The 16,524-nt window shown below is 42.9% G+C and overlaps 1 protein-coding gene across 15 annotated transcripts in view; it reads left to right on the plus strand.

The window, feature by feature from the left end:
* Nucleotides 1–1,767: 1,767 nt before the first annotated feature.
* The window catches only part of LOC406124 (gamma-aminobutyric acid receptor subunit beta), an 86,682-nt gene continuing 71,925 nt past the window's right edge, over nucleotides 1,768–16,524 (plus strand). For 4 of the 15 annotated variants that reach the window (XM_006565095.3, XM_006565098.3, XM_006565107.3 and 1 more), the window contains exon 1: nucleotides 1,771–2,126. In XM_006565095.3, coding sequence (XP_006565158.1) covers nucleotides 2,032–2,126 — 95 coding nt within the window. In that variant the 5' untranslated portion in view covers nucleotides 1,771–2,031. Of the gene's footprint in view, nucleotides 2,127–16,524 lie in introns of all 15 variants that reach the window. The other 11 variants (XM_006565101.3, XM_006565096.3, XM_001120292.5 and 8 more) reach the window with 8 other exon arrangements.

The raw sequence follows: 16,524 nt of genomic DNA on the forward strand, positions 1-16,524 counted from the left end.
CAACGGTGACAAAAGTACAAGCAATGCATATACATACATATATATATACACATGAATATCAGGTTGTTGAACGATGATGCGAATTCTTCGAAAATTTCGACTCGATAAATTCCACGCGTAACATAACCATTCCAGTGTCGTTCGTTCACACGAGCAACGATCCGACCAAGAATCAATCATACCAGTGGTACGAGTCCGCGATTCGAGCGACGAAGAAGCGATCCCCTTTTCGGACGAATCAGGCTCGGATCAAAGAGAGAAAGGTAAAGGAATAAGGGGTTGAAAGGATGAGGTGGAAAAGCATCCTTGGCGGTTTTTCTCGAAGTAGGGGGGGGCGAGGTAGGCAGATACCTAGGAGGGCTAATCAGGGGCGAAAGAGTAAGGACAAGGGAAGCGAGCAGGTGAGCGGGCGGGGAGGCGGCAGGTAGGCAGGGAAGCAGGAAGAGGAGGAAGGAAGTGCGCTTGCGCGGTGGTACGGCCGGGCTAGACGCGAGAGCCGCCACTCCCGAGCGCGTAGCGGTGTAGCGCGGGTGCTGACCGAGTGTCCCCGTGAGAGAAGAGCGAGAGAGAGTGCGAGAGCGCGAGCGAGCGAGCGAGCGAGCGAGCGAGAGAACGAGACCGTAGAGAGTGTGGAGAGAGAGAGGGAGAGAGAAGAGAAGAGAAGAGAAGAGAGAAGAATGTCCATCGTGGAAGGAAGGATCGGAAGGAAGCGGAGCCCGCGGCAGGACATCATCGACGATCATCAGGCGGCTCCGTGCTTGTAGGACGAGCCGAAAAAGAGACAGAGAGGTTCTCCTCGAAGAGGATCTCGCCGCTGTTCTCCCTCCTCCGCCGCTGTTCCCTGTGTGCTCTCCGCCCCGACGCAACGATTCCCCACGTATTTCTTCCTCCCTTCCCGCATCCATCCCTCCCTCCCTTCCCGCGTCCAGGTGGGCAAAAGATCGGGAACGGTCGTCCCGTCTCGTCTCGTCTCTTGCGAAAGAAATAATAATCAGAGGTGAGAGAGTGCTAAAGTGTCAGTCGACGAATCAACAGTGTGCGCGGTAATATTCGTCTCTCTCTCTCGAAGCGAAACACTGAAATAACCGTAACCGTCCAGAGAACGGGACAGAGGGATTACAGTTATTGTTACGGCAGTCGTGGAAATCGAATCGTTGGGGGGGTAGGGGAACTAAAGCAAAGTCGAAGCAGTGAGCCGCGAAGATAACGAGGAACGCCGAAGGTGAACGATAAATATATACGCCGCGTATTCCGGCCGTGGCCGCTGTTTCGAGGCCGAAAAAAGACGAAGAGACAGAGAGAGAGAGAGAGAGAGAGAGATTACAGCAAAGAATCACAGTGAAGAAGTGAAGAGGATCTCGTCGAGGTTCGTTGTGATATCTGATCGCGAGTGATAAAGCCGAGAGAAGGTCTCTCGAGGCTCGGCCGCGAGCAAGAGATCGTGTGAGGTGATTCGAGCGACGATACACACACACACGTACACACACACTCACACAAACACACACATATACACATTACAGTGTTTCAAACGCGAGTGTCAGTGAGAAGAGACATTTTCTGGGTGAAAATTTTCAACGACGTAGTACGTATCCGACTTTACTTTAGGCGATTCAAAGGAGAAAGAAGAAGAGAAAGAAGAAGAAGAAGAAGAAGAAGCGAGAAAGGGAAGAAGGAAGCACGGGTTAGAGAAGAGTGGAAGAGAAAGAGGGAGAAAGCAAGACGGAGGTAGGAGGGCGGGGCGGGTTGGGGGGAGGCAGGGCGGGAGGAGGAGGAGGAGGAGGAGGAGGAGGAGGAGGAGGAAGAGGTGGAGGAGGAAGAAGGGGGGAGGGTGAGACGCGGACGGCACGCAGAGAGGCGCCGGGTCAACGCGCCAGGTAACAACGCCTCAGGACATCCGCTCGCGTCCTCGCCGCCGACGTCCTTCTCGTCGTCCTCGCCGTGGTCGTCGTCGTCGCCGTGGACGGCGCCGCGACGACGTTCTCTCTTCTCCTCGAACGTGGACACCGAGCCTCGTCCCATAAGGATATTACCATGTCCTTCCACGCCGCCTCCTGGAGCTTCGCCCTCCTCGCGGCCACGGTCGCGTTGCTGCCCGCCACGCATCGTGCCCCGTTCGCGCAAGCCGCGTAAGTAATACACGATATTATTTCCAATCCATTCCATTCCAACAACTTTCGTTCGATGGTAAAGTAATACGAGATGAACATAGACGAAGATAGACGGATGGATAGATTTAAGTAGGAATAAGACGACGATAGAGCGAAAGGTGCAATTCGCGACGGTGGAAACGTGGTCGTAGCCGGTCGCGTATCCCCCGAATCGATACACGGTTGAAACGCTCGGTTTGTCCCTTTGAAGTTTGCCTGCGGTGCCGAGTCGATGACGATCGAGTGAGACAATGGGAGAGAAACTCTCCTCTCCGAATATAATTATCTCTCTCTCTCTATCTATCTCTCCCCCGTGGAATGCACCCTATCCTCGTCGGTGACCTCGAACGGAGCCGAGTCGAAGTTAATCGACGAAGCCTAATGTGCCTGGAATACCACGCCGCCAATCGATAGGCTTGCAGCTGATTCCACGCCGCGGCCGCCTAGGTGCAAGGATTTAATTAATGATCCATAATCCTATATCTCGATTACGTGTTTCGCCTGCGGTGAGCCGTGTGCATGCTATGCCGGCCCACGCGAAATTGGTCGATAAACGGATATAATTGGGGGGGGGAGGGAGGGGAAAGAAGATGGAAGAAGAGAAAAGAAAAGAGGAAATATGCGTATATATTTAACAAGTGAGCGTGGCCAACATCATCGAAGATGATATCATCCCACGTGCGCGCCTCCATCTTCGACGATTCGGAGGATTTGTTGTATCGCGTTGTTCTCCGGATTCGTTGGTTCGTGATTGTGAATGTAAATGAGTGGAAACATGCAGGCCAGTGCATGCACGACTCTCATCGGGCAGACGTGCACGGGCAGGCTCTTTCAATGATCGCACAATGACGACGCCACCCCCTTCTCCCCACTCTCGAAGACGACGGCGGCGGCGGCGGCCAGGCGTCGTCTCGCGAGTTTAATGGAAGCGGCGAGCTCGCTGTTACGTTAAAAAATTCATTCCACCCAGGAAGAATCGCATCCGATGATCGTTGCAGACGCTCCCTCTAATTGGATCGCGTTAAGTTTTCATCTCTCGGTTGTGGATGCTGCTTTCAACGAGAAAGATTTGTCTTGTTAATTGTTTCCTAATTGGTTTTTCTGGCTTGGCTCTCCAAGAAACGGATATTTTTCCTTTCCCCTCCGTTTCAAGCCAAGTAGTTTTTCGATATTTCGATACTTCCTCCTTTTTGTTTTATTAATGGAAACTGCTGTTAGAGCGTTTCGGGAAGAGGAGAGGAGAAATAAGAAAATATATACATCGCTTTTCGACGAAAGAAAAGAACAGCTTTCATTTTTCTTTTCTCGTATTAATACGAAATTATCTACGTGTCTTACGTATTTGCAATTGATTTATTGCTACTTTGTCTCTGCTATAAATACATACGTCGATATATCAATCCCTAACGATCAATTCCATCGTAATTTTCAAAGAAATTATCTTCCCGTTTATTAGAATTCCTTTTGATTTTTCCAAAGGAATGGAACCATAAATGTTTCGAGTCTTAACAAAGAATATATACGATAATAATATTTTAATACTTTAAGTGTCATTATTTTCAAATTGTATAATCTTTACGTATATAATTCACGAAAAAGATATAACAGTGTCGAAAAATCATCAGAATGGATGCCAAGAAGTAACAAAACAATATAATCCATCCGCACGATCAAAGGTCTCGTGACTGAGCCGAGCACAACGGAGGCCGGCTTTATAGCGTTTAATAACCGAATGGAATACACGTTTGGTTAATAAATACGCGACTGCGCGCTTGCGCGCCCTTGTGTACGTGCGTGTATATACATATAAATATATATATATACGCGCGACGCACGAGTCGGTACACGGCCCACCACTGTCTCGAGAGTGACAGGGCGGCATCGCGAGAACAATGGCGGAGCTGAAATTAGTTGTACCGGCTCATCCCTTCTCGCATTAACGCCGCGATCCAGCCGCCTCGTATACACGTAATCCGCAAACGTTTCTGTAACCCGAGCGGCTGATATCGAGCGCTATTTTCCGACAATGTTTAACACGTTTACTTATCAACCACCGCCACCACTGACAGCTTAATCGATTCTAACAACAGAGATATTCTTCAAAATGCACCATCATTCAGAGTGACGCGCTCTTTTTATACCCTCCCTTTCCTCTCTCATACCTCTCTCAACTTCCATTACGACAAAATTCTAATTCTAAATTTTCTGATCGACGATCTTTTCTTTCTTTTAAACTATCTTTAATTTATCCTCGAAAGAAGGGGACAAATAAGAGAAGACTGAAGAGATTGGGTGAAAAATCGCTTTATCCAATCACATAGCAATCCTATCCTCATATATACACATACACAAAGATGTGCATCGACTGTTTAGAGGAAATCGCATCGACGAAATCCACGATATTAACCTTAGCAGGGTTTGGCTGGCAACAAAATTTCGGCCGCGCTCTAATCCAACGAAGAGGGAAGGGGTGGTAGTTACGTATAGTCGAAGGGATTATCAATATTTACGCTCTTCCGGCGGCGAGCTCACAGCTCACAGCCGGGTCGTTCCACCTGTTTTCTCCTCGAGGGCCCTCCCTCTCCCTCTCCCTCTCCCTCTCTCTCTCTCTCCCTTTCTCTGTAGCCTCCTCCAAACCCCTACGAGTACCAACCGCGGACGGGTTTCTGTAGTGTGGTATCGGTGATCGCAGTAGAGCACTCGAGCAAGAGGGTGCTCCCGACGTGGCAGAGCTCCAAATCCTCCTACGCTGTCGTTACCACCACCCATCCTGGATTCCTGGATTCCACACATCTTCCTCTTATTCTTCCTCTTCTTCTCATCTTCCTTCCCTCAAGTATTATATCTCGTCCCCCAACTTTTCTCCACTCTTCGATGACTGTTCCTCCTCTTCTCTCTGGACAGATCCATAAGGGCGGGGACAGTCCCCGATTGAAACGGGGTGATTCTGAGAGGAATGGTCCCACGGAATACACAAGGAATACGAAACAACGTTCCTCCGAGCGGCGGAGCTTCTCTCTTTGTCTTCCTCCCCTCGAGGCCTATTCAGTCTTTCTCCCTTCTTTCTTTTTTTTTTTTTTTAAAGGGAATATGCATGTGCTAAATTTATACCCGTGTCGGATTCTTTATCTCTCTTTTATTTGCGATCACGATTTGAGAAATATATATATATATATATATTTCACACAGAAAAATTGGCATCTTGCTGTTGACAGTATCACATGATTCAGTCTTCCTCTCTTCTTTTTTTTTAAAGGGAATATGCATATGCTAAATTTATACCCGTGGATTCTTTATCTCTCTTTTATTTGCGATCACGATTTGAGAAATATATATATATATATATATATTTCACACAGAAAAATTGGCATCTTGCTGTTGACAGTATCGCGCGATTCAGTCTTTCTCTCTTCTTTTTTTTTAAAGGGAATATGCATGTGCTAAATTTATATCCGTATCGGATTCTTTATCTTTCTTTTATTTGCGATCATGATTTGAGAAATATATATATTTCACACAGAAAAATTGGCATCTTGCTGTTGACAGTATCACATGATTCAGTCTTCCTCTCTTCTTTTTTTTTAAAGGGAATATGCATGTGCTAAATTTATAGCCATGTTAGGACGTGTACATGCCGGATTGTTTCGAAGAAAGAAAGAAAAGATTCTTTATCTCTTTTTTATTTGCGATTATGATTTGAGAAATATATATATATTTCACACGATTTTCGAGAGAAGAAGAACGAGTCTCGTTTCGATTCTCATAGCAAAGAATCAAAGTAAGAAAGGAATTCGATCGAAAGAGGCTTCTTAAGGGAAGAAGGGGAAGCGTCATCGTCATCGCGGTGTAAACGAGGATGTCGTTAACCGCGTCGCCTGTTTTCCTTTCGGGGAAAGGGCGCGGGAGGGATGGATTGAAAACGATGGATGCGGTGTTTTTGCCGGTGAGAATCCGGTGGAGGGAAAACGTGTACCGCGGGGAGGGAAAACGTGCCAAGTCATTCGGCTCGGCTCTGACCCACTTTCTCCGCGGAAGCGTAAAACGCGCGCACTTTGCCACGGCGAAACTGATTTCTTCTCTTCCCCTCCTCCCCCGCGATTCTATACTCGCCGTTTTTTCCCTTCTCCTCTCTTTCCTTTCCCTCTTTCGGCAGACACAATGGCCGAGGGGAGGCACAACGAGGATGAAAAGGGACGCCAATTTCTGCGCAGACTTCACGGATTCTCGATGATCGAGGTACTTGTAAAAGTCGTTGCTTACCTCGTTTCTTCTTCCGTTGAGTTTTCTTTTCTTTTGAATCACAACGATAATTTTGATTAATAATTGTCCAATCGATTGTTCGATAAAAGTTTCTAGCAAACTGTTTGAAATCGAATACAATTTATATATATATATATATTTTAGTTTCTCTCTCAGTGGTAAGAATCGAGGGAAACGTTTCATCCGAGCGAGGAGGCGCATTCTTAATTAGCGCACCGTTTAAGAAACACCGTTAAAAACCCGACACTTCGAATCCCCTTTCACGCCTTTCCAGCCACTCACTGTTTTACGTACACATAGCCACGATGGCAGTTCAGCCAAGACTTAATTAAGCACCGACAAATAATTATTCGCCCCGCAAACAATTACGCGCGACGCAAATTTATACCATTTACGATTCTTCCCCTTCGAGAAGAAATCCGAAACATTCTTCGACGAACGAGTCGCTCTTCGTCCCTTTTCCCGCCGTTAAACGTTTTCAAAAAAGGAGAAAATGAAAGTAGAAGAAAAGAGAGAATTGAGCTTTGGCGGCGCTTGATTACGGGGCGCGTGGGCGAATCGACTGCGGGCTAATAGCAGAGTAACTAGCTGGGAAATCAGCGGTGGCCGCTTGTTAATTATCAACGACACTAATGGATACGATTGCGATATTGCGATAGGATCCGCGGTGAATCCGCGCAAATTTGATAATTCGGGCATGGATTGACGCGTCATCTATCCATCGAGAGGGGGTGGAGTTATGGTCGATGGCCTTTAAAACATTTAAAACGAGGGGTGTACGAACCTCGTTCGAGTCAATTTGACCGGTTAATCGTCCCGTTTTGAAATAACCGAATGGACATCTAATCTACGACCGAATTGATGAACCGTGATAACTTTTGTGCGTTCTGTTTTATTAATTGGCAAAGCGATGATATGAATCGATTAATATATGGGAGAAGTGAATTTAGTAAAGGAATTTCTACGGGATTAAAAAATTTATATATCTTTTGGTGATCGTGATATATCAATTTCAATATTTGGAGAAATTGAAGAGTGAAAGAATGTTCGAAGAAATGAAATAAAAAATATTAATTCTGAAATAATAAATAAGATTATTCTAAATTTTAAAAAAGATAAGAAATGTATGTTGAAACGTTCTTTCTCGAAGAATAATCTTGAAAGTGTTGAATTAATTAAATTTAGAATTATAAATATTGAAATTGATCTATAAATTCAAATTGCTGTCCTAACTAATGTATTTATTAACCTAAATGATAAAATAATTAATCTATTTGTAACTCTATGAAATGGGAAATTTTTTGATATTAGTTTCTAATGACTTGATTTGATTCTGAGTTCGAATTTCCATTTGTATTAGAATTATTCTAGTGGAGGAGGGAGAAAATTAATCGTTTCTTAAATAATTATATTTCGATTTTAAATTTGGAAATAACAGGTTTTTAAAAATTTTTCCTCAAAGAAAGAAGAAGTGAAGGGTATGAAACGTTTCGCTGTGTTTTGAATTCAATACTTTTATTTCTCTTTCTAAATAATCCAATATTTGTTGAAGCAGTTCTTTTTCCCTTGGAAAAAAAAAAATTCTACCTGCATGGAAAAACATTAAATTGTAATAACGCGCCCGTAATACGTCGAGAACGAAAGAAATAAATACGAAAAATGTTTATTTTTAATAAAAAAAGAAAAAAATCTGAAAGTGACGTTAAAAAGCACAATGAAAAATATTCTATATATATATATACGGAACTTTTCAATCTTTTAACCTGCCACCTTTTGAACTTTGACATATTAACATTATCTCCATTTAAAGAGACAGATGATAAAACAATGTAATCAACGAAAATTGGATAATTTTCCAAGAAGACTTACACTTTTCTAATCATTTTAATATCTCTAAAACGTAGCACTATGCAACAATTATCACGATATTAATTATAAATTTACCAAACTCCTTGACAACTTACACTTCGTTCTATTATTTATTACGAATCGAATCAAAATTTCAACCATCTTCATTAAAGAAGAAGAGAAATATTTCTCGAATGGAAGAGAAACAACTTACAACAATTTCCTATCTCAACAAAAAAAAAAGAAAAATAAATCGTATTAAAGGAACAAAGAAGCCTCCCAAATTGATCGATATCGAATGATATGGAAATGAGAGCGAAGTTAACGCGAAGAGGGGAAGAGGATGGGGAGGCGAGTAACGAGAAGAAACGGGCGGACTACAAACGAATGCATATTTGATAGCGCGCGATTATTAATGCTCGCTTACGAGCCGAGATGATTGATGGAACTGTGCGACGCACGGAGAGCCTTAATGATTTCCTCCCGTAATATACGAGCCGCGATAATCGCGGAATTTCCGTTTGTCTCGATACGATAATATCCCCCCCCCCTCTCTCTCTCTCTTCATCGAAACGAAATACATAACAACCTGCACCTGTTTCGATCCTTTCTTTTTTTTTTTTTACCATGAGAACAGCCGCACGATAAGCCGAGATGGAGGAGAACACAATGGAAACATGCTTGCAAATATCGGGAACGACCTTCGTGTTGTGCAAGAACCGTTTGAAGAATTAATTAGAAGCGACCAAACGACACTCGCGTCGACTCGCGTTCGTGAAAGGCAACGAGCAACTGAATGCGTCCGTTTACAATGCGCGTTATTAACTCTGCCCGCTCTCATTTATTCTCAGCCTCCCTGTTAATTATGGTTATAAGACAATGGAGAGAGAGGGAGAGCGGATTATAAGCAGCCGTTACGTTTCTGAATATCCCTCCTCTTCTTTTTTTTTTTTTTTTTTTTTTTGGTTCTTTATTAATAATCGTTCGTTTCTTTCTGTTTCCAGATTTAATACCCCAGGTTGCTAGGTTGAAACAATTTTTAACCAGATTTCGTTTGTTTCTCTCGTCGTCCCTTTCTTCCTTTATTCTCGACGTTTCGATTTACTCGTTTATTCGTCCAATACGTGAATACGCGAGTGTTACAGTAAAAAGGCGGTGCAGAAAAGGGGTTGTTTTTTTTTTTTTTTTTAATCGAGAAAGTTTTCCATTCCGCATGAGATTTAAGGTTCGTAAACGTTGCGAGGTTCACGATTGCTTTTTTTTTTTTTTTTTTTTTTTAGGTATTAAAGGATCGATTTTACGTAGCGGGGAATTTGATTCTTTTTTTTTTTTTCGAGTTACGTCGAACATGAATTCGAAATAGACGAAAATAATTGTCAAATCTCATCGTTTTAATAATTGAAAGAAAATTTTCAAAGAACAAATTTAATGGCTAATAATTATTCGAAATTGTAAAATCAATTGTATAAGATTTTTTATAAAATAACAGAAAAAAAGAAGAAGAAAGAAATTCACGAGAAGATGAAAAAGAATGGAAGAAACCGATGTTTAACCGAGACGGAAAGAAACATGAGGAATCAGCATCGAGATCAATGAACGAACCCTCCTAGTTACGTGGAAATCAAATATTCTTCAGTGACTGCAATATCCGGCTGTGCGGTTCAATCTAATCGGGCCCGTAGGTCTGACTACGCGTCGGCCTATACCACTGCCGCCGCAAATTACATATTCGAGGATCTCCAGGAAATCATCGAGCAGAGATCGATGCTAATCGTTCCATCCGATTCGAGCGTAACGTCTTCCCAACTTTATTTAATTATTCTCCCTCCCTCTCTCTCTCTCTCTCTCTCTCTCTGCCGTAACGAGATGTTCGATTTCCATTCTGGAAATTTCAACAGGATCGCGACGAATCAAGGATGATGGGATTTAATTTCAACGATTTCGCCAATAATTTTTCCAACTTTGGAAATTTATTCGTTTGACGATATTTCTTATTGTTTTCAAAGTTTTTGAATTTAAGGAGAGAAAATTGCTTCGTCAAATTAATCTTCTCGAACGTCAAATATCAAATTATTTAGTCTGATTGAATTAAATTAAAATCCCTTTCGCATTGAGAAGAGAAAAATAATTTCTCAGAGATTCGAAATTGCAAAGCTGTCCCTCTAAAATGATGAACAATGAACGAAGTCAAAAACGTAAACGAAAATAAAAATCGTGGGAAAAAAGGGAAACCTCTCGCGGAACGAGATCCCTCGCGCTAATCCCCCGCATTCTGCAGCTTCTCTAAAACTTCCGTTTCAACTCTCCTCTCCTCTCCTCCTAAAACTTCCTCCCTCTGACAACTCTCTTACCACTATCTTTCACGACCAGTACAAACTATCTCCAAACTTTTCGAAACACGCACTGTTTATCCAGGAGAAGTCGAGAAGATTCGCGAAGAATCCCTCTTCGCGGATGTAAAAAACACGTACATCTCCGGCAGGGGTTGCTAAGTAAAGGATTTTCGTTCGGGCTCGTAAATTCGTCGCGTGTCTCTCGGCCACTTTCGAATTATTCTTAACTTAAATGCGGCTTCTTTACTTCTTTATAAAAAGAATCGAGCATTGGCGAGTCTTTTTCTGGAAACAAATGATCTGATCTCGATTTTCTTATCGTGAAAGAATTTGTTGTCGATGAAAAACTCATCCTGGAATCCTTTTAATTTACGTGCTGCTTGAAATGAATTACGAGTCGATTTTAATTTTCATCGGTGAAGCATGAATTGGAATTTGTTTGTGTTTTGAAAACGAATGTGTCGATTCGATATAAACTCTTCGTTTAATTTATACAATAACAAAGTCTTGAATTTGATAATCGTTTCGAGGAACTTCGTTACCTTTACACAGGCAAATGTTTCGTTTCTCAGATTGTTCAGTCTCGATTGAGTCGCGAAGATGGGACGACACGCAGTTTGTTTCTAACTAATTGCGTCGCGACGCGACGAGTGCTTGACGCAAATGTCGTGACGCACCGCTTTTATGTTAATTCAACTTGCTCCCGTGAGTCGAGGGTAAAAAAAAAAAGGTAGATTTAATCTTCCGTGACGTTAAAAGATTAGGAATTGTATGTTGAAAAGTATGAAAGGTTAAAGGCAAAACGAATATAGAACAAAGTTTCAAAAGTCTCGTCGGCCAAAATTGACCATTCAACCCATTGAAAAAACCAATTATATTTCATTCCAATCGATCCTCACACGTTCTCTCTAAACCAATTACAATAAATATTATCTAAGACACAACTCTTTCAAACCCTGCTATGAATCCTGAAAAGAAGAAAAGACACCCCCAGAAAGAAATCGAATCTCGACATCAACGATGAAACCTAAGAGGAAGAAGAGGAAGAAGAAGAAGAAACAAACTACACCCCATACCCCACCAATGGAATCGTTGGAAAAGCGCCGGGATAAGTACATTGGCGGCAGACGGGACGTGAGTGCATTCGTCGGTTGGAGGGAGGGAGGAAAAAAGGGGGGAGGGGGTGAGAGGAGAAACGTCGGCACGAAGAGGGAAAGGTTGGTCGCGGGCGTCCCGGGGTGGGGGTTCGGGGGTCGCAGGAGGTCGCAGGAGGAAGAAGGGGGGCTGTGGAGGGTTTCCCTCGCGTGCAGCCTTGACATGGGCCAGGAAATCAATGGGACCTCCAACACGAACGCAAACTCGGTCAGTCGAGCCGCGCACACGGCCCATATAATGCCTTTATAATTCGCAGCCGCACGCGGGAATGTTAGGCGATCGATCGATCCCGATCGGGAGAACGCTTCTCTCTTCCCCTCCTTTTCTCTTCCCTTTTTTTTATCCTCGAAGAAGACGCGACTCGAAGGAGTCGAAGGGAATGAAAATTTACTTGGTGGCTTTAAAGGGGGAGGGGGGAGTTTAAGTTTCGAGGATGGAGACCGATTCAGAGTCCGGTTCCCGGGGATGGAATCTCGATAACTGGGAGGAGGCTGAAATTTAGTTCCCTCCTCGGAAAAATTCTGAAATGAAAGTTACTTTAACTCGAGTTAGATAGCAGGGAGGGGGAGGGAAGGAGAAATCTATAAATCGAAGTTAAACTTTGCAAGCAGAATTTCTCTTGTTCCCACTTGTTTCTCTCGAGAAATTTATAGTTGCGCCGTGTCGATCGATCCAACATCCCGTGAATGGTAATCGTGAATCGCGAGAGCGAGAAAGGTGTGTCAAGTTATTCCATTTTCCTTGTAACTCTATTGAGAAAAATAATATCTTCGACTTCGAAATACTTTTATCTCAGGTGTAATTAAAATTCGAAAACTTGGTATTACTCGATTATCTATTATTTTCATCGAAAAGAGAAGGAAGAAATTCCGAAATGCTCCCTCGTCTCGGATGAGGCGACCTCGATGAAACGTTCATTATTCGGTACACGCCAGTCGATTATCGGGGATGCCGCGGGAAAAAAAAATCAGTGATGGCGGAATCGTCGTTGTTCGAGTCTCGCGAGGTGATCAACGTCGACGATGAAATATAATTGGATTTGTTGGGAGGGAAAGAAAAAATGGAAGAAAAAAAAAAAGAAGAAATGGAATCTCGAGGAGGAAAGGGATCAGGGGAGGAATTTAACGAAAAGAGAAAAGAAAAATTACCGAGTATATATATATATATACCGATTAATAAGAGATGGAGGAAAACAGGACTTTACAAATGGAAAAGGTAAATGAAACTCGACTGTTTGTGTGCTTTTAGCTGCTAGTAGAGGTAACTTTTAAGATAAGATTTTGAAGAATGATGCTCAGAGAAGAAGAAGAAGAAGGGGAGGATATATTGTTTGTAATTCGATTCTATCGACCAAGCACGGAAGATTGAATTTCTCTTCTGTTGTGAAAGGGAGAAGGAGGAGGGAGGGGATTGGAAAAAGAAATGGTTAACGCAGTTATCGGAGAAAGGTAAGCTTTGCAATAGATCGATTCGCGAGCACACCTCGCGAGATCTCGATACAATGTCCATTGCAACGCCTGTCCCGATGACGGCAGCGATATAACGATGATAGCTGGGAAATGAAACGACGTTTCGAAGGAGAAACGTCGAACAGTTGAATAAGGACACGTTGGTTTCGAACGGAATGGAAACGTAGAAAATTTCCAAATCTATTTCCCTCTCGTTTAACGATCATAACTCCTTTACTCTCACGCGTCTTCACATCTACCAACAATTTCCGTTTAACGTTTAAACGAACTTGAATAGAATTTTTTCGATCGAATCAAGTTGAATTAAGAATTCCAAGAAACGATCGGTTGAGGCTAACTAGAGTTGCACGGTCGAATCGAAGTTTGAGGAAGGAATATATCACGAACCTTGACGAGAGCTCGGCCAGGGCTGCCAATCAATGGCGAGGACATCACCCTCGGCGACCAACGTCTACGTCCTTGATCGTCCGTTCGCCGCTAAAACGACTCTTCGTTCCACAACGATCGCAGCACCGAGGACAAGCAACTTTTAAAGTCTCTATTTATATCGCATATACCTCGCCCTTTTCTACGTATCTCCAACAGAGAAAGGATCGCCTCGTGCAAGAGTAGCTCTCACAAACGGGACTCCCTCTCTACAAGATGGAAATTGATTATTCAAAAATGTAAATTCATCTTAAGATACTTTGACATTTAAAGGTGGCCAATCTATTTTTCGTGCACCCTCGTATCGCGGACGAACCGCGTCTTTCCCGCGTTAAAAATTTTACAGAGGCACACAGAGGAGGAGAAGCTCCTTTTTAGAGAAGCTCTGTTTATTTTAATTACAAAAATTATCATAATTAATAGAAATTATATAATGATAGACTCATAGAATTTTTCAATTTCTTTTTCCAGATACAAATTAAAATCCAAAGATGTATAAATACTTTACAATTTCTAAAAATCAAGGTTCATCGACCATCGTCCATTTCTCCAACCCTCGAAGAATCCCTCTGCCTTCTTCTTTCTCTCCAAAAAAAAAATAATTATTTCCGCGCAACACGCCGAGAGATCAGGAACAAAAAAAAAAAAAAAAAGATTAATCACGGCGAGAGACATTAGAGTTCCAAAAAAAAAAAAAAAAAACGGCGTCCACGAACTGAAAAGTAGGAGAACTATGGGCTCTCTATCTCTCTCTCTCTCTCTCTCCCTTTTTTTTCTCAATCCAGCATAGCAATAGGATCAGAAGCAGCAAGCACTTACACGCGAGATGGTGCGCGCGCGTGTGCGTGTAGCAGTGGCATTCGGCCGGCCGTAATGTGTGCGCCCGGGTACGAGGCGTAATAAAAGAGCTTTCTGGGTCGCATTAAGGTAATGCTTCCATGGCTAGGCGCGAGCGAGGCCCAGCTGAAAGTTAGGCGAAATGGTGGAACAACGAGAGACTTTTTTTCGGCTGTATCAAAAGGCCAAGTCGCGCGATTTTTCTCTCCTTGGCCACCACCTCTCTCCTTTCACTCTTACTCCCTTCGTTTGAAAATAGAGCTAGACATGGCTGTTCCATCATCCATGTATACGCGTGTAATTAGGGATGAATCCACCGGAACGAAATAAAACTTTATATAGGAAGCGTATTTCTTTTTTTGATTCTAGTGTTTAAACGGAATTTGGAAATTTTGTAAACGAAAAGATATATTTAACAAAGCTGAAAAAGAAATCATTTGTAAATAAACTCGTTCATCGTTGGTTAATTTCGAAAAAATTATCGTTCTTAAATTACTTGACATCACAAAGATACTAGTTTTCTCCTGAATATTTCACGAACAAAAAAAGGAAAAGAAAAGAGAAAGAAGAGGAAGAAATAATAGAACAAAGTCCGATAAATTTCATCCGATAACCGGTCCGTCCGGCGACCGGTTTGAAAGATTAAAACTTGAAATCGTTTGCACTACAAAATAGATGGGATCTGTCCAAGGAGATGGATACCAGGGAGAAAGAAAGAATTCCGCAAACCGATCCGTTAATTAATCGAAAGCCAATAACTCGGTTGATAAATTATGATCTACCTTATCGATCCCCGACCACTACTATCTCTTTCTTGCTCCTCAACCCTGAGACGACGATGATCAGGGCTACGATAAATATAATAACGGAGCAATGCAACGTCATTGACTACGCGATACTTTGCGAAATCGATCACTCGTGTGTCAGGGCCACATTCGTTTCATTTACTTATGGAAAGCCTCGCCCTTCTCGCCGTATTCGTTAACGAACTAACAATGGCCACCTGGTGTTTCGCGACTGGTGTTTCGATCGGCGGGACACACACCTCGCGTTTCACATCCTCCTCCATTCAACCAGACCTGAACGTGTTACGAAATTTCATTCACACACAGACTTTCTCCTTATATAATAATATATATTGTCACTTTTCCTTTTCTCTTTTTAAACTTTGAAATAAAATAATTATTAGAGATATTGGAAACTAATCTATGAATGAATCTATTCTTGAATGAATCAATTGATCAACTTTCTTTACAATCTTGAAACAAGTCCATTATAATACTAATATATTTCGAGATTCATGATGAAAACGATGTTCAAACACACCATGTATAACAATAACGAAACTCTACAAGAATTCAGATTAATTTTTTCTAAATAAAAGGAAAAAGACACGTAGTCAAACCGACTAACTTCCAGCATATTCCTCCTCGTCTCTAGAAAAGAAACTCAGTAGCCCAAAAAAAGCTTGGTAGTCCGACCGCGGCGATAATTAAAAGCGGCGGATGAGAAAAACTCGTCCACGTTTCGAGCAATTTTCAAATCCCTCCCCCTCCGATAAACCTCCTGGAACTCGGTTAGAAAGGCTAAAGAACATCCTGTCGAATAAATTGGAGAGGAAGAAAGGGATGGAGGAGGAGGGATGGAGGACGACGAGAGTCGTCTCTCCTTTTCGGGTGTGGAGAGTTAGGCCGCCGACGACGACGACGACGACGATGACGGTGGTCGAAGCAATCCCCTAATTGGATAAAACTCAACCCGGCAACCCGGTAACTGGTAATTTCCCTGCGCCAACGTAATTACTGGCCCGTATTTACGCAGAGGGGGGCCAAGGCAACTCGCCGTTTCTCCGCTTGTATAGCCGAGTGGAAAAAAAAAGGGGGGGGGGGAGGGAGAGAAGCACGCACGAGAAGGCGAAAGACACGAGAAAGAAAGAGAGACAGGGGTGGAGGGAAGAGGGAGAGCCCTGGTGGCAAACCCTTGCAGAGAGGCGTGTATATAAAAAGCCATCGCAATCTCGTGGTATATACTGGCACGCTAATGGGGCGC

Source organism: Apis mellifera, linkage group LG7 (genome assembly GCF_003254395.2).
Source record: "Apis mellifera strain DH4 linkage group LG7, Amel_HAv3.1, whole genome shotgun sequence".
Lineage (NCBI taxonomy): Eukaryota > Metazoa > Arthropoda > Insecta > Hymenoptera > Apidae > Apis > Apis mellifera.